Raw genomic sequence first — 27,547 nt, 5'->3', positions numbered from 1 at the left:
CTACATAATATAACTTTTGTTTTTGTTAACTTCAGAATAGCTATTTCTGAATTGAACCAAATTCATTGATGGCTCAGTTTTCTTACATCACACTTTTTAATTCTCCAGGAGCTTCTAGAAATATTAAGCAAATATATATGGTACTGCACATCAAACACTTTTTTCTTTACTTGTAATATAGAAGCATATTTTTTTAATGACAATCATGGGACATTTACTATAAAAATACTCATATAAGTCCTCATAATTGGTACAACAGGGAGCATCAATGTATGAAATATTCACATTTTATCAATATTTTCTTTTACCTGAATTGACAAGCAGCACAACCTCTTAGAAAAAAAAAAACTAAAAAAAAAAAAACATTATCAGTTATTGATTTAATGCTACAGAGACTGCTGGGGTATTAACTTGAGCTATTGAATTTTTAATTTAATCAATTTCATACACTTTGCACAAAATATCTTTCCTTTTTTGTTTTGTCACATCCTTACTAAATGAAGGACGTTATTCTCAGGCTACTTACAAAGTAGATATCTTAATTCCAGTCTTTCCATAAATATGTCTTGACGTCTTGCAATGGTGTAAAGCTATGATAAAAATTTAAAGCCCGTACGCCTCGGTTTTTCCTCGTACTCAAGGTAACAGAGAGGAGCAGAGAGGGTATTAACCCCCTTCTTTATCGGCCGTTTACAAGACTGGAGGATTTGTGACTCACAAGTTGAAAATATTGACTCTGAATCCCCTGGATTATGTAGAATAATATTTTCATGATGAATACAGGATTTACCTATGGGGCACATCATCAAGGCATCCTTTACGACAGAGTTGAATGTGGAATTTAAACATCGACAACTTTTTACAGAATTCAACACCAAGTTCTGTAACAGTGTTTCAAATTTGATCTTAAAAAGAATAACATGTGTCCTTTGCATCAAATAAAGAGTTGTATGAAGTTGGCAATGATGCCAATTGAGAGGGTAGAGGTTGCAGATGGTTCAGTACAGGAACTGAGAAGCTCTGTAGATCAAGAAACATACCGTGAAGACAAATAAATAAATGGAGAGATTTGACATATTATGCATGCTTAATCAAATCCTAGAATAAGTCATTTCAAAATCTTTTTTTTTAATCATACTTCAGATGAAGAAAAAAAAAACCAACAACACATGAAATATGTGAATACATACTACTAGTAAGCAGCTTTGCAGTTTAGATCATTCCTTTTGTACAAACCAATGGAAGAGAGACCATGTGAAGCTACTGCTTTGCTTCATTTGGTATAACATGAGTCTGACTAATGCCACTGCTTTGAGACTTGATAATTTTCAGAAATAACTGACTTTTGGATTTTTTTATTTTTTATTTTTTATTTTTTATTTTTATTTATTTATTTATTTTTTTTTATTTATTTATTTATTAGGGGTGTCCAATGAACTCTCACAACTCTGTTTGTTTCATTCTAATCTATTCATTTAGTAACTTGACTCAATTTGAGTGCACAGGAAGCTCCACAAACTACGTCACTAAGGACAGCAATAAGAGCTACAACACAGGCAATGCTGCTAATCTTGTGGGTAAATATTGGGCTACACTAAGTTCTCCTGCATAGTGGAAAAGAATAGTACTATAAAAGCTATCAAAATGTTTAGCACTTGATGATAATACTGCCATTCAAAATGAGTTAGCCATCTTCAAAAATATATGAATGGAATTGGCCAATGTCCAACACATTGGCTCTTATTTTGAATACCAGCATTACACCAACAACCAAAATACAGAGTGACATTGCCTCTAAAAAACAAAAACATGTTTACTGCACATGACTAACAAACTGTTAAGTCATGGCTCCAACTCAGTTAAGCCTGACCAGAAAGGATTTAAGACAAAGAACAAATCCATATAATAACTGTCCAGTGACTTGTATAGAATTTGATAGACTTGTGATCACAGTGATGATATTTGAGCCAAACTTGGGGGGGGGGGGGGGGCTTGAGAGGATGGTGGCAGATTGGTTCCTGTAGACTGCAAGTCTTTCATTGTCAAGAAGATCACTGTATGAGAGCCAAAGAGATAGATGAACAAACCACAAACACTAGACAGGGGAGACAGGAGGCGTTGAGGAGGATGATATGGAGGCTGCTTCTAGGATTTAAACTGAACAGGAAATCTAATTCAATGGGGATATGGTGAAAGAAATATCCCACCATGCCTAGTTTCTTTGCAGATATGTCATATACTTTGGACAAATGGAAAGACAGATAATTAATATCAGCTAAAAGTTGGAATGCAGTGAATCAAGACTGAAACATTTCTAGTTCCCTTGACTAAGTTTCCCAACTTAATCTTTGATGTGATCAGTTGTTATAGAAATGACAACTTAAAATTTATGAAATTTCTCAATCAGATGCAGAAATGACAAGTATCTAGATGTTTTCATCAGGATTTGCTCTAACACGTCATTGTGTAACTGATTACAGTATGTCTATTGCTACAGCAGACACACAAGAGAAATTAGTTTTGAATAGCTTACTGGGAACAAACCCACAATTTTCTTTTACAACCATGTCCCTCAATGATTGGCTTTTGAGATCTTATTTTACAGATTATTAGGAAGAAGGAGGAAGATATTAAAATGGTGAATTGCATAGTGTCTTAAATTATAGAGATATAGAAGGGGAAGAGGGAGAAAAATATGAGGGGTAGAGATAGATGGTTACAATTCGTTATGCCGAGAGTTAATTATTCAAAAAGTTTATTGTTTCAAAGGTTCATAATTCTGAAAACGAAATAAAGTTTGTCATTCTGAAGGTTCACTACTCCAAAAACGAAATAAGGTTTGTTAATTGAAAAATGAAATAAGATTTCTTATTTTGACTGATTGTGGATTGTAAATCCCACAATGAAAAGAGGTTCATTATTTCGAAGGTTTGTTTAACTATAACATGCACCTTCTCTTCACTTTGGGATTATAATCCCTCACGATACATTGTATATAGAAAGAGACAAGAAGGTGTGGTTTGTGATAATGGCGAGGTGAATTAGTGGTTAACGGGGCACTAAACTGTGAGTTCAGAGTGGTTGATGTCTTTATATCTGATCCATCACCACCCTATCCTGACAGAGTCACAAACTTGAAAACCAAGAAAACTTTACAAAAAGAAAGTAACTTGGCTGATATGCAAAGAATTTGACTGTCAATGAAACGTGACGCTTTCACATTTCAATCTCCTGTCCAAATTTCAAAGCTTAAGGATGTTTCAAATTTGAAACCTTTCATCTTCATCTCTTTTAAATGCATCCCACCATAACATTTACCCTAAAAGGCCTATTATGTTTGCACATGTACATCTCCTGTACATATGTCATTTGACTGCATGTAAACCTCAAGGTAATTTTCTACAAAGTTAAGTTTTTCTGGTTGCTGACTTTCTAACCTCTTTGTAAAACAGGTTACCCAAATATAGTGGACAAGGCTTTCAAGGTAAAGGGTCACATAAAATCTAGGATCCTAAGACCAGTGGTTTCAAAGAATCAGGCTACTTGCCAACACCTTTCATCCTTACCAGAAGCCATCAGCAAACTTTAACCCATTGAGGATGGTTTGATTTTGCTACAACACACATTTCCCATAGACGCTTGCCTGAGCATACTCGGGACTCGTCCTCAATGGGTTAACATCACAGAAATCAGGTACTCACAATACACTGAGTAATGCTTTTAAATGTCTGTACACAAAACTTCGTTAAGTCTTAGACTATAATTGAGCTAGTGGATAGAAGCATTAAACCTTCCCGAGAACCTTGACTTCTCTCTAATCTCAATTAACCCATTGAGGGTGAGGTGATTTTGCCTATAACACACATTTCCCATAGACACTTGCCACAGTATACTCAGGACTAGTCTTCAATAGGTTGACATGTTATCTCATTGCTTGAATTCTACGCCTCCTCGGATACTTTCAGTCTATAAAACTTAATTCCTTTCAAAATCTATAACATTATCATAGGCAACATGACTACCTACTGCATTTTTTTCATGGTTACACTTGCCTAGCACATAGACATACATACTGCAAAAGTGTACATCAGCAAGATGACTGTAGACACATTAAAAAAAGGTCATGCTTTAAGAACCCTACTAAGGTCGTCCTTCACTCAGAACATACATGCATGATAAACCATGATGTCATACTCAAACATCTGCTAAAATTATACAAAAATTGGTTACTTCCTTTACACCTGACTGCTTGTCCAATGTGTAAGAGAGACACAAATGTGCAGTGTGGCAGAACAACGCAACATGTGGCATTGAAGAAAGACGAATCATTATGAAAGTAGGGGGAAAACCCCACCCTGCTGCAAATCTTGAGATTAAACTGGGCTGCAAACTTTGTTTAGTTTAGTTTTTTGTTTTATTACAAATGTTTAAAGTCCTACTAACTTACCATTTGCATATCTGATAAGAAAATGTATTTTGTTTAAATGAGTAATTACTTCTACAGACTTGTTTAAAGACTACAAATGTTTGAAGTCCTACTAATTATCATTTGCATATTTCACATGAAGCTGTGTATTTTTGTTTGAATGTCTACTTAATTCTACAGACCTGTGTCTAAGATTATGGGGATAGTCTCTTCAGAAGTAATATATTGGATCGAGAAACATAACCAAACAATCCTACTTTTAACTCTAAGTTGAATTAAATACCTGGTACATGATAACTGGAAGACTTAGAACATTTGATTAAGTACAAGAACACTTTCACATCAAGATAATCCCAAAATATTTTTCTGTCCATACAAGTTTGGTGAATGGGCACTATATTCTGACACCACAAAGTCACAAAAAATTAAAACACTACTAGATTTTCTCAAGGTCATTTTTAAATGATAGAATGCTTCATTTGTCATCATGCTTTACAGAGTCACCGACTGCAAATGTCATTCAGAAACTACAGCTGTTGCAAGTGATTTGAATATTAAAATGAATTTACAGCATTGTTGCCAAATTTTCAACTGTCATTCCAACATAGAGCTTGTGGTAAGTGCATAATTATGCAAGAATAATGTGTGCACAATTGTTATGTGCATGTATGATACACAATAAAAAAGTATTTAGTTACTGAAGTAATTACATATGTGGAAAATCAGAATGGAGCTCTATCTCCGCAAACATGTCTAGAGGTCACAAAGAATTACGCAAAGCTTCAATGGAAAACACCTCTGGTCTATAAATGGCCAAGAATGGTTTAAAACAATGTAGAAAAATATGATTGTAATTTGCTTTCATATAAACAAAACAAACAAACAAACAAACAAACAAACAAACAGGTAACTACTTGATTAACCTGTTGAAGACTAGTCCCGAGTATACTTGGGCAGGTGTCTATGGGAAATGCGTGTTGTTGCAAAATCAGTCTGTCCTCAATGGGTTAAGGTGATTTTGAAAGCCATCTGCAAACCAGTTCTTTTGGCTATCTGAAAAAGGCTAAAAATGAATTCACTGAGAAACATGGGGTGCCTGAATCATATGTCGTTTTTGCAATAGATACTAGTAGGTCTGATACACCTTACACATGTATTGCAACACTTTTATATAATTTTAGAGCTAGAAGTACTGACAACATATATTATGATAAATGTTACGGAGAAAACTTATCACATGACTATCTTGTCAGCCAGCAAATGAATGGAGAAATCTGTGTGTTGACATGAATATCAAGGTCTTGCTCACTGGCAGTGTGATTGAGAACATAAGAGAGTGAAGTGCGTCAGCTGACGAATGTCACGCGAGACACAGGAGGAAGTGGATTACAAATCGTGGAAACCGACAAACATGGTAGCAATCAGAACAGGCAGGCGATAAATAACCCTGAACTATGATGTGGCCTCAAAAATGTCATATTTACATATACATCAGCTTATTTGAGCAAACATGTGTTTGTTGAAGAGGGAGGGTATTTACAGTTTACCATACAGTTTGCCAAAGTTTTGACATCACTGATTGTCAGCTTCATTGATAAATGATGGTAGATATACAGCCTTGGCTCCTAAAAATTGGCAATCAGTTATGAATTTGCCTCCTGCTGAAGTTAATGAAAAACTTCAAATCTCCCACAACCCCCCTGCATTGCTGCATGAATTCTTAAAGGGGTGATATAGTTTTGGTTTAGATGGACTTCAGGTTTCTAACTTTTTGGTTATATGACAAACCTCATATACTAATATGTCATACAGAGAGAGACACAGAGACAGAGAGAGAGAGAGAGAGAGAGAGAGAGAGAGAAATTATGATATATCAATCATTTAACTCTCTTTAAACATGCATACAAACAAATGACATTCAATAAGGTGTATTGGAGTAATGTACACATAATGAATCCTTCAAGCTAATTGTACAAGAACATGCAGTGCCAGGTTGTAAATTATCACAAACAAGATTTGAAAGAGTCTACACATATGACACTACTTGATAGGACACTCAATTTAGAAACCAGAAAGCTATAGAAACTGTAGTGGTACTGCATGTACTGTAAAAGTGGAAATTTTCGCGGTGTTGTAATTTTTGCGTATTTCGCGCAACCCGAAACTAGCGCGAAAATAAAAGCACCGTGAATATTTTTGCTTGCCATATGTTCTTGTACTTACTGTCTTGATTCCGCGGAATCAAAAACACGCGAAACTCTTCTCACCGGGCCAAGCGCAAAAAATTAGTCGCACGAAAATATCCACTTTTACAGTATCTGTCTAAAAAAACTGATCCCGTTGACAGCAAAACTGACTCATAGTGATTGAAATTAATCAAAATAGGAATCCATCAGTGAATTCACATGACTGCAAAAGATAATATTAGGCTAAAGACAGAAGTGTGGGCTACACAACCAGAAGAAGTTTCAAAACAACTCTGCTGAGTGATTACTTGTTGCTACTGGCCAGGAAATCACGCAGCTTCTTAATTTGCTCATTCATTTTTTCTTTCAGCCTATAAACTTCCAAGAGTTGAATGTTGCAGTCTACTTCAGTATTGCATTATAATCTACTTGAAAAAATATTACTTCTAATGTGAAACTATCTGGACAATGTTCATATTTTCCTAATGAGAGTGGATGATGACTTGAAAACACTAATAATTTTTGATGACTAAAAAAGCTAGATGAGCTGTTTTGAAAGGCAGAGCACTTGGCATTAAAAATGACAGGTTCTCAACCTTGAAGTGCTGGGCAGACTTATTTATATCAGATGAAGGAAAATTGAAACAAAAGAAATTATTATCCAAAGATTGTCCGATTTTCCCTGACATCTCATATATGTTTCAATATACTTACCATTGCCTTTCCCACCTGTGTAATATGTAAAACATATACTGAGTTTGGCCAGTTGTAAACATATTTTAATAAACACCCAATATAATGTCAGCAGCGTAGCTTTAACCTCTGACTTCCAACCTTTCAAGAGAAAACTTTTAGTCTCACTTCAGTGGTGATTTCTCTTGTTTCAAAAGTCTGGTTTTATTCCAATCCGTTGTCCCTGTAGGAATTCTTAGAGGATGATATTTGAACCTAAATCAAGCCATATAAATTCTGTTGTGATGTGCTGGATTTGAGCCTGCATAAAACTATGTTCAACTGAACATAGATCAGTCGAAACAACATGATGTACATTTCACAATTTGACCTGAAACTTCTTCTATTTATTCCATTCCATTCTCTTCATGAAATTCAACAAAATTCAACAAAAGCACGGAGAAGAGATAAACTGTGTTTTATCAGTAGTATAAAAATGGAAATTTTTGCAGGAGTAATTTTTCATGCTCAGTTGGGTAATATGAATATCACATGTTTTCAATTCTGCATAATGACAGTAGGAGCTAGAATACCATTATATATTACACACAAAAATATTTGCAGACTCTTACTTTTACACTAGCTTCATGTTGCATGAAATGTGACTGTACAAATTTCCACACCATTACAATTTCCACTTTTTACAGGTAACTTATTTCAGTCACAGCTGCAAACTCCTACAGACCTTCTTACCTTACTTCTGCTGGAAGCTGTTTTTCTTGGTGAAGTTACAACATTATACTTATATTTCAAAGAAAACTTACTGCAAAACAAAACTGCATATTAATTTTCTGAGACATGAATAATGGGCACCCGCAGTGGGAGAGTACACATGTTTCTCAAAGAGTAAAAGAGAAAAAGCTGTATAGATATGTGCATGGACATAGAACACGAAAGTCACACTATATAAATCTTGGTGTATATCATGAACATGGAAACATAATACGAAGGAACCGCACTCGACAGATGGTGCACAGATTTGTTCATGAAGAGACAGAACGAACCTTTTGCAGTAATTCTGGAAGAATCGGGAGTAATATGGCATTTACTGTATCATGATGAGGATACACTGGTCAAGAGTCCAACAAAGCTAGATGATATGAACTGAACACACACACACACACACACACACACACACACACACACACACACACACACACACACACAAAAGTCAGTTAATCTTCCATCATTTTGTGATGAGACTATCTTTCTTTATAGAAGAATCCACTCTGTACTTTCATTGGTCTTTGTACCATTCTATCATTTTATTTTATGAGTTATTAAAGAAATTAATGTTCAACAAATGCCAATTCTAACATGACATCATCAGATCAAAAAACAAAAGAATCCACAACCCTCCTACATCAACCAAAGATATGATAGTACACCAGTACACCATGAGGTTACTTAGTGTATGTGTGTGTAAATTAAGGATGGTAAGTTTGATATGTGATGTTAAATTATTCACAAACATTGCTCATTAGAATGATATATGTGTACAAGTATTTATTTGTTAGAAAAAATGACCCGCAACACATTACATGAGTCACAAACAGTTTGCCCTTCACAAAATAACTCCAAAGGAGAAAACCAATCACATCCAAGTATACAGAAAATGAAGAGTATATGACTGAAAAAGAGGAAGAAGGAATATGGAGGTAACAAGGGAAAAATGTGAAAAACATTCTAGCGATATGCGTAAGTTCACTGTTTTGGGGTACTTTGTTGACACAAGCACAAAGTGGTACAGAAGACATACATGTATGAAGGTTTTTGAAGAAACAACTTGTAAAAAGCTTTGAATTCATATTGCAGGCTGTTTGCTTCCAGCAGTGCCAAGATTATTTCTGTATTGGAGATATCTAAGGTGGTGCTGTAAAAAATTTTTGTTTATAAAAATAAGTAAATATGCCATCAATATGCGCTTCATTTGCTTGCTTGAAAGCACAAATCAAAGTAGTTTCATTTGTAACCACTTCAAATACTGCACATTATCATTCCTATGAGGTGTCACTGATTTTAAATCTTCAACAGAAAACTCCTCTCTCAAGGGTCAAGGAAGTATATCACATTTAAGCTTTTCCTTTTACCTTGTGTCTGCTCAAAAAATTCAATAAAGGGATTTAAAGGGGAATTCCAGCCTAGTTAAAAGTTATCTGAAAAAGAGAGAGTACAATTTCATAAGCACCACAGTGAAAATTTGATCAGAATTGGGGGAAAATTATGACATTGTGAAGCTTGCTGGAACATACACTAAGTGAACTGATGATGTCATCACCTCACAATTTTCCACTGATCATGTACAAAAACTTGATGAAAATTCAATTTTTCTGCTTTGAAATTATGACATACAACATTATTCATGGCTGAATAACTTTAGAATGATGATCGGTTAGAGATATTAGGATTTGAGATTGGAGCATAAATGTGTTTGAATAAAAAACAGAAAAATTCCAGATTTTGTGCACAAACTGTACAGCAAGTTGTGAGGGGGTTACAATGTACATCATCAACTCACTCAACTGCAAATTATGCACATTGACTGTTCGAGGAGTGTTTTGCAAAAATTAGCGAAACTTCACGATTTCATAATTTCCCTAATTTTTATCCAACTTTGATCAAAATATCATAGGTGTGCTTATAGAATTTTATTTTTTGATCAGAATAACTTCTAATGGGTCCTGAATTTCCCTTCAAGGAAAAAAGAAAAATCTCAAACTAATGGTTTCAAAAGATATGAAAGATTCATCTTGATCTGACAATAAAAACCAACAGATGCCTCATTCATTCTACAGCACACAATTTGGACATTTTGACATTTTAGATTATCAACATTCATTCTTTATCATACTGAATCAAATTTGTTTTGTGTTTGTACACTGTACAGCAGCCAAAATGGCAAATAATAATAGTAATAATAATAATAGTACTACTACTACTACTACTACTACTACTACTACTACTACTAATAATAATAATAATCATACCACTAATAATCATACTGTCTTTGTATCAATCTGCTGGCTTTGCTGATCATTTCATTGATTTGGCAGGATTAATGAAAATAATTTGTGCAGAGGAAACTTTTATTTGATTCTTTTTTATCTTCAAAGTGAATCACAGCAGCACTCTTCTAACTCCCTTGAAAATAATTAACCTGCTTTCTATATTGTGAGATGGCAAAGCACTATTCTAGCTTTGTTTGAAGTACTGAAAGCTTGAAGTAATATTTTCTTAAGAGAGTGGCGTTACAGCAGGCGAGTTCTTAATGTAAAAAAGAGCTATAGCTTCATCAGAGCCACATGCTCTGAAGAGCTACAAATCAATCTACTTTAAATCACTCAGAACATTGGTTTCAGGACATATATTTTATAATTGATGCTATTTTCTCTCCACACGAGAATGCAAAAAGAAATCAACAACAGTTATGAAACGACAAAAAACTATATGCAATAAAAGAGACAGTTAGGGGAATTACAGCAAAGAGAAAATTGCTTTGATTAGAAAAATCATATTTAAGCAAAGAACAAGTGAAAATTTTAGCAAATTTTCAGCAATTATAAGAACTTTGTCATCATATCTGCTATCTCATTACCTTGAAAAGTTATGGACTCTGTAACAGTCCCAAAATCATAATTGGCAAGGTGACTGAGTAAATGCATAAGAGCATATTGAATACCACTCTTCTGATCATAATTTATAGATTAATTGAAAATTAATGAATTTTTAATTCCTCAATTGATGAAGAGGTCATTATAAATTTAAGTAGATGCACAATGATGACTGTTTTTTAACACTGACAGGAGTCCTATATATACTAGTGAAAACATAACTAGACAAGGCTTATCAAAATCTACTTAATGATTTCACCAAATATCTTTATGCTTGACAGCACTTAGATATCCAATTCTGAAACTGTGTTTAATTTGGTAGCCACATCCTTGTCAAATTTTGTGGTGGAATCTTGCAAGGAGGAACAAATTGGATCACACTAGAAAGTTTGCAAATTGAAAAAAAAAAAATCAAAGTCTACCTTATCAGGCTTATGTGAAGTAAAGCATCACATGAACCCTGATATCCTGTACAGAAAACAAATTTTAGCATTAAAAACACACACACCATAGTCATATGACCATTACATTTCCTACAAATATTAATTATGTGCTTTTTGAATAGAGTTCAGAATTTTTTTTTTGCGTATGACAGATATAAATTTCTTCCACCTGTCCAAGAATTTCTTCACAAAGGGTCACAGAGGAAAACAATATCAGAATACACGAAAGAAGTGAAGTTCAAGGGAACAGTACTGTGCAATAAGGTAGGCCCTATATATCAAATGAGGTCAGTGGCTACTGTCAAATTCATACACAGTATCATACAATTTTTGGTCTATGACTTTATGGTGGCTGTAATTTTTGATATAATTTCTATGTTGTTTGCTTTAATTCATATCAATAATTTTCATTGCTTTCTACAACTTTAATTCAAGCAATTTTCTCCTTATTTTTTCCCTTAAAGGGGCATTCCGGATGATTTTCATAATTTCACATCATGTAGTACATAAATCAACAGCTCCATGTATAGATTCGTGGAATTTATTGTGGTCCTTGAGGTGAGAAACCAATAAATTGAAAATCTTAAACAAATTACACTGAACAGTGTTGATGACATCAGAGCCTCATATATTTCAGAAATGTAGCAGTGTAATTCATTACAATACCACTTGCTCAACAAGTTCACCTAAGAAAAATCTATGCATGCCTTCTTCTTTTGTTCTGCTCCCTTGAGCCCCAACTCATGCATTCTTATGGTGAGGCTGTCATGTCATCATCCTTGTTCATTGCAATTTGTTATAAATTTCGAAAATATTCTCATTCCTTATCCCTATCACTATAAACTCTGAAACTCTGTACTCAGTTTGACTAATTTATAGTTGTTCAAATGTAAAAGTATGAAAATCATCCGGAGGTCCCCTTTATAGTAAATACAAAAGAGGTGAATACATGACTACAGACAGAAAAAGTGGCATTCTTGGATAAATATGGACAGCCCAGCTCCAGTAAAACACAATTTGAAATATGTTATTTCACGATACTACAGAAAGGAAAGTCAGTGATACAGATTAGTGATCATGTGAAAACACACAGTGACAAAACAGAGCGGTATTTTGGAGTGACGCACACCGAGGCAAAAAATATTCACTTTGCTGACCAACTTACAAGAAATACGATCGCTGATGCCAGAGGTTTCAAGTTTAGTTTTCTGAGGGGGTGGACCACCTGTAAAACATGCAAACATTCATTCAAAACAATAGAGAAACTTAATATAATAAACTGCTTGATTGAGTGATTGATTTCTGACAATACAGAAAAAAGATGTCAGTTCATATGATGTACGCAAAAACTTTCATTGACAGAAATTGAAAAGAATGTATAAAAGGATGTATAAAACTTGTACTAAACACATTGCAAAATAGCAACAAAGCAGAAATGTATGACATGTGAAAATCTGCATACCTCTAAATCTTAAATTAAGAGTTATTTTCCCAGATCGCCATACTTGTCTCATTGCAAGCATAGGTAATTGTTACTTTGTGGAATAGGTAACACACAATTTTCAGTGGCCCCTTCTTGTGTGGTAAAATTTACTGTTTGGGGATATATGTCTACCATAACATGCAAAGAAATATATCTTGGAAGAAAGTATATTCAGAATGAGGACACAATATGTCCTCAAATTAAATGTACTCTCTTCCAAGAAATTAATTTCTAAATTTATGTTACGGTATAAAAGTGTTGCTACTGTATCACGATAGCAACACTTATCTCTTCATGGGGGAAGATTAATAGTGAATACTAAACTTTGTAACCACACAGTCTGAAGCATGAAAGCTTTTCTCAGCCAAGCCCCGCCCTGCCCATACCCACCCCCTCCCCCATATGATAGTTAACTCCTTGAGGACAAGCTGGTTTTGCAATAGAAGCATTTCTCACAGACACCTGCCGGAACACACTTGGGACTAATCTTCAATGGGTTAAAGCCATTTCCCTACTGCGAGGTAAAGGTTAGATGACAGATGTAGGCTGACTCAGGAAGAGAACCCATGACTCAAGGATGGGAAGTTCCCAGTTCAAGTCTCCAAGGGACAAGAGAGCTATACATGAGACTTCTCGTCTTCCCCTCTGCAAAGACACGTACCCCAAAGAGTCTGCTCATGTAGGTCCTATAGATCAACAGGTAAAGACCTGGGATCTGTTGCAGGATTTTTTTTTTTTTTTTTTTTTTTTTTTTTTTTTTTACATGACAAATACAGGTCATTTTTCACAGAGTTTTTTTCCTGCATTAAAATCAATGGCTGAATCATATCACCCAAGTTTTCTTACCTGAGTTTTTATCAGGTAAAAAGGTTTATATGCAACAGGCCCCTGGTGTCTTGGATAACAACAAATCATGTGTATGACAGATTCCATTTTGGTTCGAAGGGTCTATGCCACACCATGCTTGAGTGGGTTCTATCAAATAGCACATAATGAAAGAAACTAGCAGCAATTTTCTCAAATACAGATATAAGGCTAGAAAGTTACAGAATTTGAATTTTTACAATTTTTGTTACTGGTTGTTTCCTTTATTAATGATATAAATAACTTACCCGGTCATCGTGTAGATACAATTATTTTTATCGACTAAAAACATGATTTGCATAATACTTTTGTGTATGAACAAATGGGAGAATTGTGACGTGATGACATCATCAACTGAATTCACATATTGTGACTGTAATCATTATCAATTATCAATTACAATTCCAGAGCGTTGTCAGTAAATGTCTTATATTTTCATGACACTTTTACCATTCTGACTGTTTGATTTTACTGTACTGACTTCTGCCAAGTTGACCATGATGTTGCCTTTGTGTGACAGTAAAACAGTGTGGACATAACCAGGTGAAGTGGTCAGCATAAAAGCACTATCTTGAAATGAGTGTACGATAACAATTGCCCTGCTGAAGGTTGAGTGGAATTATAGTAAGTGACAAATATAACTACTTGTAGGCACTTCACACCATTTGGAAAGCAAAGGTCCCACATCTGAGGAATGCCAACAACCCCTAAGTAATCTGTCACAAGCTTTTAACTTCCTTATTTCTTTTTTGTACAACACCAATATTTACAAAATTGTTATCAAGGAAAATACTGTGAACTAAAATACAACATACATGACTTAAATGACAAATTCTGTGTCAAAATTGATTGGAAATGTAGTGAGACTGCTGAAAAGCAGAGCTTGCAGTTTGCAGTCTCCTTATATACCAGTATAACAACTGCTGAAATAACAAAGACTAGGGAACTCGTCTTAACAGAAAAGAAAGACAAAAGATATTAACACAAGAGAACACAAGACAATTCTTTTTTACGAAAAAAGAAAGAAAGAAAAGGATTAGCATAGAAGGAATAACAGGAAGAGCCTGAAGAGGACAGCAGGTAAAAAGGGGGCAAAGGAAGAGGAGTTGAAGAGTTGACTAAAACCAATGCACGCAAGGAAAGACCCACTCTGCATTATTCATGTAGTGTCAAAAAGGGAAGTCTGGAAAATAAACTTGCAGCACAAGCACTTGATAAACTGTCATTCAACTAAATACTCCCAAAGTGAGATATGGAAACTAAAAATAAGAAATGAAGAACAAAAGCACACAACACAGTGTTTTTCCCAACACAAACTATCGTTCCTACATCGACATTTAAAGTGTTAAGCATGCATGCTGGTGCTCGCCAACCCTTGTGTCAACACTGACACTTTGTAAAATTGCTGGTGCCAAAATTGACTATATGATAATGAATTACTTCATTCAAACATGATGAACATACTGTCCTGTGAATTGATTGTCCAATTGAATGAACCTGAAATACAATGTAGGTGGTAAAGGTTAACTGCAGGAACACATCCTGTGTACTTAGGCATAGCAAGGTGTGGGAATCTCTGATGGCAAGAATAATTTCTTTAAAGGGTTAAGAACCGGTCAAAACAGAAAGTCAAGTTTCAGGAAAGAACAGGAAATCACACTTTTTAAAGGACAAGTTCACCTTCATAAACATAAGGATTGAGAGAATGTAGCAATATTAGTAGAACACATCATTGAAAGTTTGAGGAAAATCAGACAATCCGTTCAAAAGTTATGAATTTTTGAAGTTTTTGTGCAGTACCCGCTGGATGAGAAGACTACTGCTATGTATGAATAACTTAGATGTCACATGCGTACAACAATATAAGGAAAATATAAAGAGAATTTCACAAAATTCCATCTTTTGAAAAAAGTACACATTCCCCTGACTCCTTACCGACACATGTTATGGGTAATATTATTCCCCCTGCCTTTAGAAAGAGGCAAGTCAAGTGCTCTTTTATTATGCGAAAAAAGTGAAAATATGTTGAATTTCCTTTTACATTTTCTTTATACTGTTGTACGCATATGACTCACAAGCTGTCGTAGTCTCCTCATCCAGCGGTTCCAACACAAAAATTTTAAAAATTCATAACTTTTGCATCGATTGTCCAATTTTCCTCAAACTTTCACTGATGTGTTCTACTAATATTGTTGCATTTTCTCAATCCTTATGTTTATGAAGGTGAACTTGTCCTTTAACCTCTAGATAGTGTTTTTACAATTTGCCTTCACAAGTGCTGGATTTAAAAAAATTAAAAATAAAATGTTGGTTGACCAGGCTTTCTCAATAAGTTCTAATCCTTGTATTGGAAGAATTTGTTTTTTTTTTTTAAATATGCAAGAGAAGGTTGTGAATGAGCTTAGAAATGGATTTTCCATGTCATTGTCCATACAAGAAATAAGCAGTAGTTAAGGTTTCTTCCTTGAACTTGTCAACTCTGAACTTGGAGAAGCACCTCTAAAAAAAAGAAAAAAAAAAGGTGTTTAATCAGGTGTCCAATGCCCTCCCCTGCATGTGATCATGCAGCTCTAAAGTGTTATTGTACAGGGTGACGTTTTTTATTCCGAAAGTTCAAAAATGGAATAATATTTGTTATTCCAAAACAGAAAAACTCCCTACACCTAGATGTCCATTCCTCCGAAATTGAAATACATGTAGGGTTCGTTAATCCAAACATTTGTGGCGTTATTCCAAAGGTTTGTTATTCTGAAACTGAAACTGAAACTGAAACTGAAATGTTTGTTATTCTAATAGGTTTTTTTTTTAAATTACAAAATATGAAATAAGGTTCATTTTCTGAAGGTTCGCTAATCTGTAAATTGAATAAGGTTTGTTAATCCAAAAATGATAAGAAGGCGCTTACTCATGAACCGTCAGAATTACGAATCTTTTTACTTATTTGTATACGATCAAACCTTAGAATAACAGCCCCTTTTCATTTTTGGATTAACGAACCTTCAGAATAAGGAACTTTATTTAATTTTTGCAGTAACAAACCTTTGAAATAAGAAACCTTATTTCATTTCCGCATCAATGAACATTTGAAATAACGAACCTTCGGAATAAGGAACTGTCACCCATTGTACAATCTCCCTACCCCTGTCCTATCCTGCCCTACCCTGTTTGCCCCCTCTTCCCTCTATTTTGATAAAACTACATGCTCCCTGCTCTGCCAAGATTCTCTTTGAATAGACAGAACATTTTGACCGAAATGCAGATTTACAAGGTGTGACAAACCGACACATATGGTACAAATTTCTCTAATTTCTTTGGAACCTTTCTTCATATGAACAAATAAGGCCAATCTCAATGGATTTAGCATTCCCTTTTTTAGTCTGTACACAATAATTCCATTTCAATTTGTACATTTTTTACTACTTGTTTTGATAGAAAACTTCATTAAAAAATTGCATAAATCAACCAAAATTTGACATCCAAAATTTGAAGAAACAGGATCACATTTTTGTGTGAAAGTTTGCCCCACACAAAGGAAATTTCTTCCTTGAGACACATTATATACCTTGAGATGTAAGTATATGCGTTCAAATTTGCAAAAATTTCAGTCCGCGAATATTTCTTGCTTTACAGTAACGCAGTATCATTTACAAAACAGATTAAGTGCATACCACACACCTAAGGATATATCATTCTAGTCTTTAAGAGCCTCCCTAGCAGGAAAACACCACTAGATAAACTTCTCTCACTTTCCCACATGGTCCACATAGACAAGTGTCTCTTTAGATTTCTTGCCCAACAATGAATTTTAGTTGCCCTGACAAGTAAGACTATGGTATGAAGCACATTTAACTTTGTTGTAGCTATCCTTCCTAAATGGTGTTAGTGAAGACAGGTACTCACCAAAAATCTTTCTGAGCTCCACTTTATTCAACACAGTGGTCTTATAGTTTACAAGACGCTTGCGCACATTACGTGTCTTTAGACGATCCATGTTGGAATTTTTTTTGTGCCGACTATCAAGCAATATGAGATGGTGTAGGATTCTTTGGCCTGTAGTCACTGATAGGATGTAAAATTCACGAAAATGTCTCCACAAGTTGGCATCATGAAGGATCACATCGAGGTAGAATATCAACTGCTTGAATTAGGAGGTGGTTTGTTGCTGGTCTGTAATCTAAATGGATTTGTTTCTCTTTGTACAATCCAAAGTGGGAGATGACCTGTCAGTCGTCTGTATGTGAACTTCCTTAAAAGGACAGTCGACTCCAGAGTAGTGATAAGTACTACATAAGAAAAGCTGTACTGCACACTGACTAATAGGGGAAGATGAGTACACTGTGAGAGTTACTGATTCCAAAGTCTGGTAAATTACCAAATCCAGTCTTGGCGATTACAAGTGAAACACGCAACTGGACGATGAAAGCTGACCTGATGTTTCTAAAGTAGATCCAATTACAGTGTAGATGTTAAACAGGCAGGTAAGATGCAAGGCGCTAAGTATAAGGTGGCAAATGAAAGTCCAGGTCAACTGAAGTCACAACTTGTTATCAATACAGCATCTAGCCTTTCGCAATGCAAAACATGGTTTTGAACCAACATTAGGTTTCAACAAACTAGCTGGGGGAAAAAAAGGAAGCAGACACGTGCATAGGAAAGTAGATGTTGCCTCGAAACTTCTAACACCACTGCATCACTTCCTATAGTGTAAGGCTGCATATCGCAAACAGGCTTGCACTGGAGACACAAGTGTAAGCTTGGGATAAAGCTGCGGATGAGGGGAACAAGTCCCACGGGGGTGGGAAGTGCCCTTGAGCGAACCCCAGGCAGCTCCCCCAATTGGCTGCACCAGCCGTACCGCTCCTCAATTCCTCACGAATCCCCCATGACATAACACCCTTAGATGATGCTATAGGAATATGGGTTGTCTGCCACAAATTGCCTGGGTGAAAGATCTGGGGTACGGCACAACCTCTCCAGCAAACGAGAAATCAACAAACTATGGAAAATGAGGAGAGAATATCCCTCCCCCTTCCTCAAAAAGGACCTCCGAATCCCCTCAACTCTTACTAATCAATTATCAACAGCAGCTGTAGGCGACTACCATAGCAGCCATTACTCCCTCTCTCCCTGAGCCTCCTCCTCCCTCAAGCTGTTTGCTCCTTGATTCAATTCCAAGTTTCCATGGCAACCGGCATATCATAAAGTACTTTATCACATATGGGGCTTAACAGACATTTTGCAAGACAGAAATTCTTCATTCTTACAGTCGTATCAGACAGGTGTGCACATGAAGCAGATATTCAGAAATCTGCCTGCCAAGAAGTTTATACCTTGGCCTCCAAACAGCTATATATCAGAATTGAAGGAGTTTCCAAACTTGGCAAAGAAATACATACAGAAGTATGGTGAAAACTGAATGTCCAGTTTTAAAGAACCATGCCCCCCCCCCCCCCCCCCCCCCCCGAGTTATGGGCAAATACAACAATTTCAATGTACCCACCTTTTGATGTACATGTATATATCCTGCTATATTTCAAACTAAGAGGTGCAATTTAAAGAAGATTTTCCAGTTTGCAATATCTCTCAAGATTCTTAAGAGCAAGTGGTCTTTCAAACTGCTTTATACTTAACCCTGTATGCGGTAAACTTAAGATGGTATTTACTGCTATGGTCATGGAGGATTACTTTCATACGAAAGTATACAAATAGTGAATTGTCACAAGTTTGATGGTACAAGATTTTGCACGAGGTGAAAGATGAGGCACTCTATTCAACTCGGCTTTGCCTCATTGAATAGAGCACCTCATCTTTCACAGAATGCAAAATCTTGTTCCATTGAACAAGTCTTCTTCTTCTTCTTGCTGTATTGCCTGAGTAAATACCATGCACTATTTATTTTATACAACACCTCGGATATCAATGCATGTGGTCCACACTGATTCTTGAATTAGAAATCTGCCTGCCAAGAAGTTTATACCTTGGCCTCCAAACAGCTATATATCAGAATTGAAGGAGTTTCCAAACTTGGCAAAGAAATACATACAGAAGTATGGTGAAAACTGAATGTCCAGTTTGAAAGAACCATGCCCCACCCCCTTCCCAAGCAATGGGCAAGTACAACAATTTCAAAGTACCCACTTTTGATGTATATACCCTGCTATGTTTCAAACTAAGAGGTGCAATTTAAAGAAGATTTTCCAGTTTGCAATATTTTTCATGATTCTAAAGAGCAAGTGGTCTTATAAACTGCTTTATACTTAGCCCTGTATGTGGTAAACCTAATACAGTATTTACTGCAATGGCCAAGGAGGATTACTTTTGTACAAAAGTATACAAATAGTGAATGGTCACCAGTTTGATGGTACAATGTACAAGATTCTGCACAAGGTGAAAGATGAGGCACTCTATTTAACTTGGCTTTGCCTCATTAAATAGAGCACCTCATCTTTCACAAAATGCGAAATCTTGTTCCATTGCACGAGTCTTCTTCTTCTTCTTACTGTATTGCATGAGTAAATACCATGCAATATTTGTTTTATACAACACCTCGGATATCAATGCATGTTGTGGTCCACACTGACTCTTCAATATAATAGTACGGAAATGGCAACCATTTTTCATGAAAGGTGAACGGTTGTATTATTGTACCATCGTACTAGCAAGCAATCCACTGAAACTTTAGACAGCAAATAATTTAGACAGCAATGGCATACAATGGCAATTTTTACTGCATCTCACATGATGAGCAGTGGACCAATCAGATAGCAAGAATTTTGAAGGTGTTGATTAAAAATTTTGATATTACAGATGCATGAAGACTCTATACATACTTAAGGGGGTAATGGTAGTCCATATCTTGACTTCCCACTGAATAACCAACTATCAATTAATTTAAAAGTTTGATAAATTGAAATAAAGCTAATAACGTTCATTTACGCATCACCTGCTTCATAATACACCTGTACAGTGCACACTGCTTTCTTACTGTGAGATTAACCCATTGACGGTGAGCTGCTTTTGCTGTAACACATATTTCCCATCTACACCTGCCCAGCATATGCAGGACTAGTCTTCAATGGGTTAAAGGATACTGCAGGAAGGAGAAACTCACAATCTATAGTTCAGTCAAGATCACTGAAACAATGTACAATGGAACCTAGCTGTGGAAACAGGCATGGCCTACAGAGGAGGGGTCACTTCCTGAACAGCTAACACAAACTTCTGGTATCGTTACGTCACCCCAAATTCAAAAGGTTGCTAAACTCTGCTAATTTCTGTATATGTTGTATTTAAGGAACATTATAACCATTGGCGGATCCAGGGGGAGGGGGCACACTGGGCACACCCCCTTATTTTTTGTTAAAACAAAAGGAATAAAAAGAAAAAATGGAGGGGGAGTCGGCCGGCATGCACCACCCTTTAATTTCGTTAAGGCCCCCCCTTAATATGGAATTCCTGGATCCACCCCTGATAACCAAAACACACATGTCCACATTACATATCAGTGTTAACTTTGTTAAAATGCAGTGTATATCGCCTACTCAATAGATTACAAAAACCCAAAAAGTTCTAAAGAGATGAAAACGGTCTTAGAGGGGGGAGGAAACATCCCTCTATCTTTCTATTCCATCTCAATCATTTTTAAGTGCAATTAATCCTTTTCAAGAAAACTTGAACTTCTGTTTAGATCAAATGATTCCTTTTGAAAAAAAAATCTGGTTTTTTTTTTGTTGTTTTTTTTTACACATCCAAAAAGTACAATTGATGAACAGTGTGTATACCACAGCCAGTCATCTGTTACATGGCTATAAAAGAAAAAAAGGGAAAGTTTGAAAACTTGTTATGATGTACCGAGCAGTCCATCCAGGGACTGTGGAGGGGTGAGTCAAGGGACCTAGCTTGTCCCTTGGGAACAGGTGGTGAGGCTCCAGGGGTGTAAACATGCACCAAGTGTTGGGTAGGGGAGAAAATGTGGAGCCACTCACATCAAATGGTGGGACATAGCACAATATAGAGAAAACAAAAATAACAAACTAGGGGACAAAAAAACAATAAATAAGACATCAAAGTATGAATATTTCAGTCTATAAATTTCACACAGAGCTACATGTATTTGAAACTCAATATCCAAGGCAGTATTGTCTGTTCATGGACCATGTTAGCTGGGCTTCAGAGTGATAGATAAGAAATGTATTCAGAAATCTGAAGGCATCATTAAGAATAAGCTCTTCAAAAATTGTGCTTTAGCTCTCAAATTTTGAAAGTGAAAAGCATAAATATAATATCCTACAACAGAATTGTATGTTTACAGATTTTTATGGCAAAAAAAAAAAGCCTGGCATTGTACTACCCTGACTTATTGTATGCTAGAGGGTCAGAAAGTTTCATGATGAAACTATTCCCCAACTTTAAGAGCAATTTCATTGCTCTTAAAGTTCCTGTGTCTGTTCTGAAACCCTGAAATAATCAGGCCTTTCCTCAGAGTAATGAAACTGGAAACCTTTTTCAAATTAGGGGGAAACAATACTATTGATTTCCAGTGGATCCAAAAAAATTCCAACCATTATTCTTGGTACCAAAGGGGAGCATATTCTGGAGTGACATGGGGATAGTTTTTCATTTTTTTTTTAAATAAAAAACTCTGGGATGTATCACCATGAGATTACTGTACATACTTGATGTTGGGAGACATTATTCTTTAATCACATAAAATTTTGTGACATTTGCAAAAGGGATGGCCTTTAACAACATTCTATACAGTATGTGTAAAGTTTGATACTGTTTATAAACATCAAAAGAAAAAAAATGAAATATTGTGTTCCTCCCTCACTTCACATTTTCTAATAAGTAGCAATTCTATGAATCAATGGAAGATACTTACAGTGTGTTTAACATTTTCAAACATTATCTATAGGCATGAAATCAGTCTTCACTGAAGTCGTCTTTAACGAGTGTTAATGCTAGAGACATTCAAGTACAGTGAATTTGAAAGCTATTTTAAGGTACCCTTGAGACCCCATGGTAGATGACTTAAATGACATTCGACTGTCAATAACCTAGCATCTCTCTCCTTGAGGCTATGTCCCAGAAGCCCAAATCTAGTTCCAAATATAACTCAATTACTGATGTGACAAGGATATTAATAATTCAGACCATAAGCTTGCTTTCTGTAAATTAAACTTGAGGAAACAATATGATAGTAGGTTCATTAAGATTTCCTGGAAAATGAAGTAATCTTTATACTCAGAATGTGAGTTATTTCACTGCATTTGACAGATGGTTTGAAAAGGAGAGAAATCTGTTTGTGTTTTTTCATCAATGCTAAACATTAGGTGATGTCTCTGTATTATGAAACAAGTACACAGCAGTTTAATAGTAAAACCAGAAACATTCGCGGCATGAAATTTTCGCGAATTGGAGCTGACGGTCTTTTTTGCAGGATGAAACTTTCTCAAATTGTCGCTGGCATTCAAAGTAACGTACAGACGAAAACTTTTGTGTGCATTTTACTTTTGTGAATCTTGGCCCCTCATGAAATTCGCGAAAGTTTCATTATTACCGGTATTTGATTCTATGTCATTAACATTTCATTTTATGAACATATTGCATGCACAGAATCTGGAAATCACTCCAGCTGAGAGGGACACTAATCATAACTGATGTCTTTGGGGAGGGGGGGGGGGGGGAGAGGGGGAAGGGGGAATTCCCTCATCACTACAGTACAACTGTACATGATGGCACAGCTTTGTTGCACATTGAGAGACAATATATTGAGTACAATGTATGTACGTACATGCAACAACTGCAGGCACTAATTCTATGCATGTAACATTTTGATATATATATGCTTTTAAAAACAAAACTTTTCAATTATGTGAAAGTTTCTGCCCCCTATAACTTCCGTTCCCCCTCCTCCCCCCCTCCCCCTTTGCGCACATTTTAAAACCAACAGTTGGGTAAATAAACTATTGATAAATCAAACATACATTATGAATAAACAGCACATCAAGAGGCATATTTCTGTCAAGAGATGGATATTTCAAACTGGTGAGATTTATGACACGATGGTATGGGAAGGGAGGAGATTTGCTTCTTCTGATCATATGGCTATTAAAAGAGAGATAGAAACCCCGAAGGAGCCTCCTGGATATACCAGTAGGCAACAGGTGGTGCACTATTACAAGAGAACAATCAACTTATGTGTCATGATATGAGCAGATATGGGTGAAAGTACGTATGTTTAGTGCAGGAACTGGCAAATGTTTCTGGATTATGATTCTATTCACAAACTGAAATCAAATGCTGAAAGAATGATATTGATCTAAAGATGAAGAGATTTAATGATTTTTTTTTGAGAGAGAGAGAGAGTTTCTCACCCTGGCATTTATCTAACGTCATACTGACAGGAAATGATGTCATTGCAGAATTCTCTCCAGGATTAGGAAGAAATTCCACAGTTTGAATTTGAGGTATATCATGTAATTGATCTTCAGACTTCTGCTCCTGTCACACAGTATTCACATCCCACAGCACAGACAACTAACCTCTTGACATTCAAGAAGTAGATTATTGCATTACGAGGAGAAGTCTTATTTCCAGAAGCATACAAAGTTACAAATACCAAAAAAAAGTATGGCTTCACCTATTCAAATCTTTGCCTTTTTTATTACTGCAGGTCAATCTTATAATTTTCCTCTTTTGTCTAGCATGTAACAGTGAAATATAATGTCATGTTGGCCTTTCAAAGGAGTAAAGCCATTTTGAAAGAATTGCAAGTTTTCATTTAAATACCAACCCAAAATGTTAGTGTAAAAGATTTACTAGTTTCATGTATTTTCAGAATGCAATGATACTGGTTACTACCAGATAAACAAATCACCTAAGACCTCAACAATTGGGCAAGATGGCCTTAAATCGCATATTTGGTCATTAATTTAGCAACTACAACCCCCTTCCCTTTAACATTCACCATTGCAGATGGTTGTTTTTTTAAGTTTTACATTCAATTAATACAAATGATATACCTTATTTCTTTCTAATTCTTTTCAATAAAGGAAATTTAACATCAATTCGTGTGCAGATTAGTGGGATACTTGTAGTGACACCATCACTTCATTGGTCTAACCATTATCATTGTCTCATAATAGCAAAACCTGAAAACTCCTTAAGTAGCATTCTTGTGCTATGTAAAAGTTTGATGAAACTTCTTAATAACATTCTACTTGTGACATGCTGACTTTGACAAAGTTCCATGTAACTTTCTTTTTCAAGTGTTTTCCTCAGCTGAAATCTTTCCTTTTTCTTCTTTTCCTTCACTGTACTATCCCACTCTCTGTAAACATGTACTGCACAATTTTTGTGACATTTTATACCTTGATTTCCCGAATGCCTTCGTACTTTCCTGAAAGTTGCATGTTCAAAATACTAAGAGCACACTGTAACATTTCAGATTTTATGAACAGCCCCCAACAAGAGGATACGGTATAGATCAATACTGCCCTCTTGTGGTAACTGTCACTACAACTTGTTGAAAGCATTTCCCTGACATCTCTGTGCTGCTTTCATACACAATGTACAAGACTTGTACTTTCCTTCCAAAGACACTCAAATCAAATAGGATAAAACAATAACAATAACAACAACAACAACAACAACAACAACAACAACAACAACTGCACTTCTACTGGAGGTCATACAATAAAATCTGAAGTTCAGACTAAACCAATTTAGCATACTTTTGGTTTCTGAGTAATACATTAACAGCATTATCACAAACACTATCAAAAGAAAGGCATTTTCAGTTCTAATATATAATAATAATAATAACTTGGGGCTATTACTTGACAAAATCACTTTACATGGATGATGTCTTCAATGAAGAATAAGTCATATAGTAGTGAAAAAAAGTTGGCTTCCTATCAATACTGTTTCACTTTTCACATATGAGGAGCCATTAAAACTAGCTATTAGTCTTCGCACAGTGCTCCTACGCAAACATAGTTTTTTCTGTTTAGCTCCCTCTTTTGTTGATTCGAAACCACTTGCCCACAAAAGGTAACATGACAGAGTGATTTGAAGCACAATAACCATGAATAATAACTATCTATAAAAGAGCTACATGTAAGTTCTAAACAGCAACAGAAATATACCACTTTGAAAGATAATAATCTGGACTTTCACATTCACTGGTTATGGTAGTTTACAGATCAGAGTTATACTGGTCAGCCTGAGAGTGATGCCAGTCCAGCATGCCTTACAATTTTGCTGAAACATTCACTTAAATGATTTGTTCATAATTCTATTACAACTTATTTGATAAATGCAAACATAGGGAAACTGACCAGAAAAATATACAATACAAATGAACAATGAGCAAAGAAAATGGGATTCCATCGAGATGAAATCCCATTTTCTTCACTCATTTTTAATTTATAACTACTGTAAAACATGATATATTCGCGGCATGAATTTTTGGAAATGGAACCGACAGCCTTCTTCGTGGCATGAAATTTTAGCGAAGTGCCACTGGCATTCAATGCATATAGTGTAAACAAGGACTTCCGCCTGCATTTTAATTTCGCGAATCTTTGCGCTCGCGAAATTCGCAAAATTAAAGTGCACACAAAAATTCGTTTTACAGTAATTAGAATACAGTGAAACTTACCACATGGGTTTTAGTCTGTGCCACTTTTGCCTGTACATTATTATGTTGGGCACCGAAAATGAAACCCATGCTCTTGAGTCATAATTTTACAGTGATCTAAACTGAATGATAACCATGGGTTGTCATACTGAGCAGGAACAACAGTGTTTGCACTGTTAAGTTTGAACTCTTGCTTCTAATGCAATACTAGGAAAAATTCACTTACCTGGTACCACAAGTTTGTTCATGTCTAACAAAAGCATACAAAGCCAAATAGAGAGAAATTTATTTGATTTCATAAATCTTTATTAATTTCCCCTTTTATTTCAGTGGCAGTGTAGAGGATATTATTCATGAAGTCTTCAACTGTTTCATTTTAGTTGTGTGGTGAAGAACTTGTATTAGCCATTTATAGTCAGGTGGTTATGCCTTTAACTATCGAGTCAAAGCGACAGATCACATTAGGCTCATTATCTGTCTCATACCTTCCCGGATGGGTACGGGGATTCACCCCTGTCACTCCAGCACCTAGGGTGTGAGTTCAAGGGGAGGGTTCTTCCTTCCCCCCTCGGGGTGGGGAGGGTGGTGGTGGGTAACACCGGTTGACCCTAACGACTCCGACTCCCTCATATAGTGACAGCCTGTTTCCCGTAGATTATTAGTCATTTCCCTATAAAGGCAACACCTACACCTATATCCACTCTCACTGTCTCACTCTCTTAGCTGTCATTTGTCTAGACAACAGTCTGGTAAGACAAGCAATTGCTGCTTTGACAGGTCTGTAATCATGTCATATCAAAAACTAGCATAACTGAACGTCACTACTGCAATCACACCATTTATCTATTTTCTTCATTTTTGTAGCCCTCACAATAAAAACAGAAAAAAATACATACATGTATATATTTATATATATATATATATATATATATATATATATATATATATATATATATATATATATATATATATATATATATATATATAATTATATATATATATATACTTGAGATTCTTTTATGGGATGATTATTATAACATTAATATCAATACTGTTTCTACTATTCTCCCCTCCCCAGAGCCATTCTTTGAGTTCTACGATGAGCTTGCAAAGTGGGTAAAGTTACGTGCACAAGTGGCTGTGACATGGGAAGTGTGCA

The 27,547-nt window shown here is 35.6% G+C and overlaps 1 protein-coding gene across 1 annotated transcript in view; it reads right to left on the bottom strand.

The window, feature by feature from the left end:
* Window positions 1-27,547, bottom strand: part of LOC139729350 (uncharacterized) — a 110,394-nt gene that overhangs the window by 35,599 nt on the left and 47,248 nt on the right. Inside the window, exon 4 of the mRNA XM_071640278.1 lies at window positions 12,564-12,623. Coding sequence (XP_071496379.1) covers window positions 12,564-12,623 — 60 coding nt within the window. The remainder of the gene's footprint in view (window positions 1-12,563; window positions 12,624-27,547) is intronic.

Source organism: Diadema antillarum, unplaced genomic scaffold (assembly GCF_040938485.1).
Source record: "Diadema antillarum isolate AM-2024a unplaced genomic scaffold, OU_Dant_1.0 seq00000234_RagTag, whole genome shotgun sequence".
Taxonomy (NCBI): domain Eukaryota; kingdom Metazoa; phylum Echinodermata; class Echinoidea; order Diadematoida; family Diadematidae; genus Diadema; species Diadema antillarum.
This window is presented reverse-complemented; position numbering and strand designations above follow the sequence as displayed.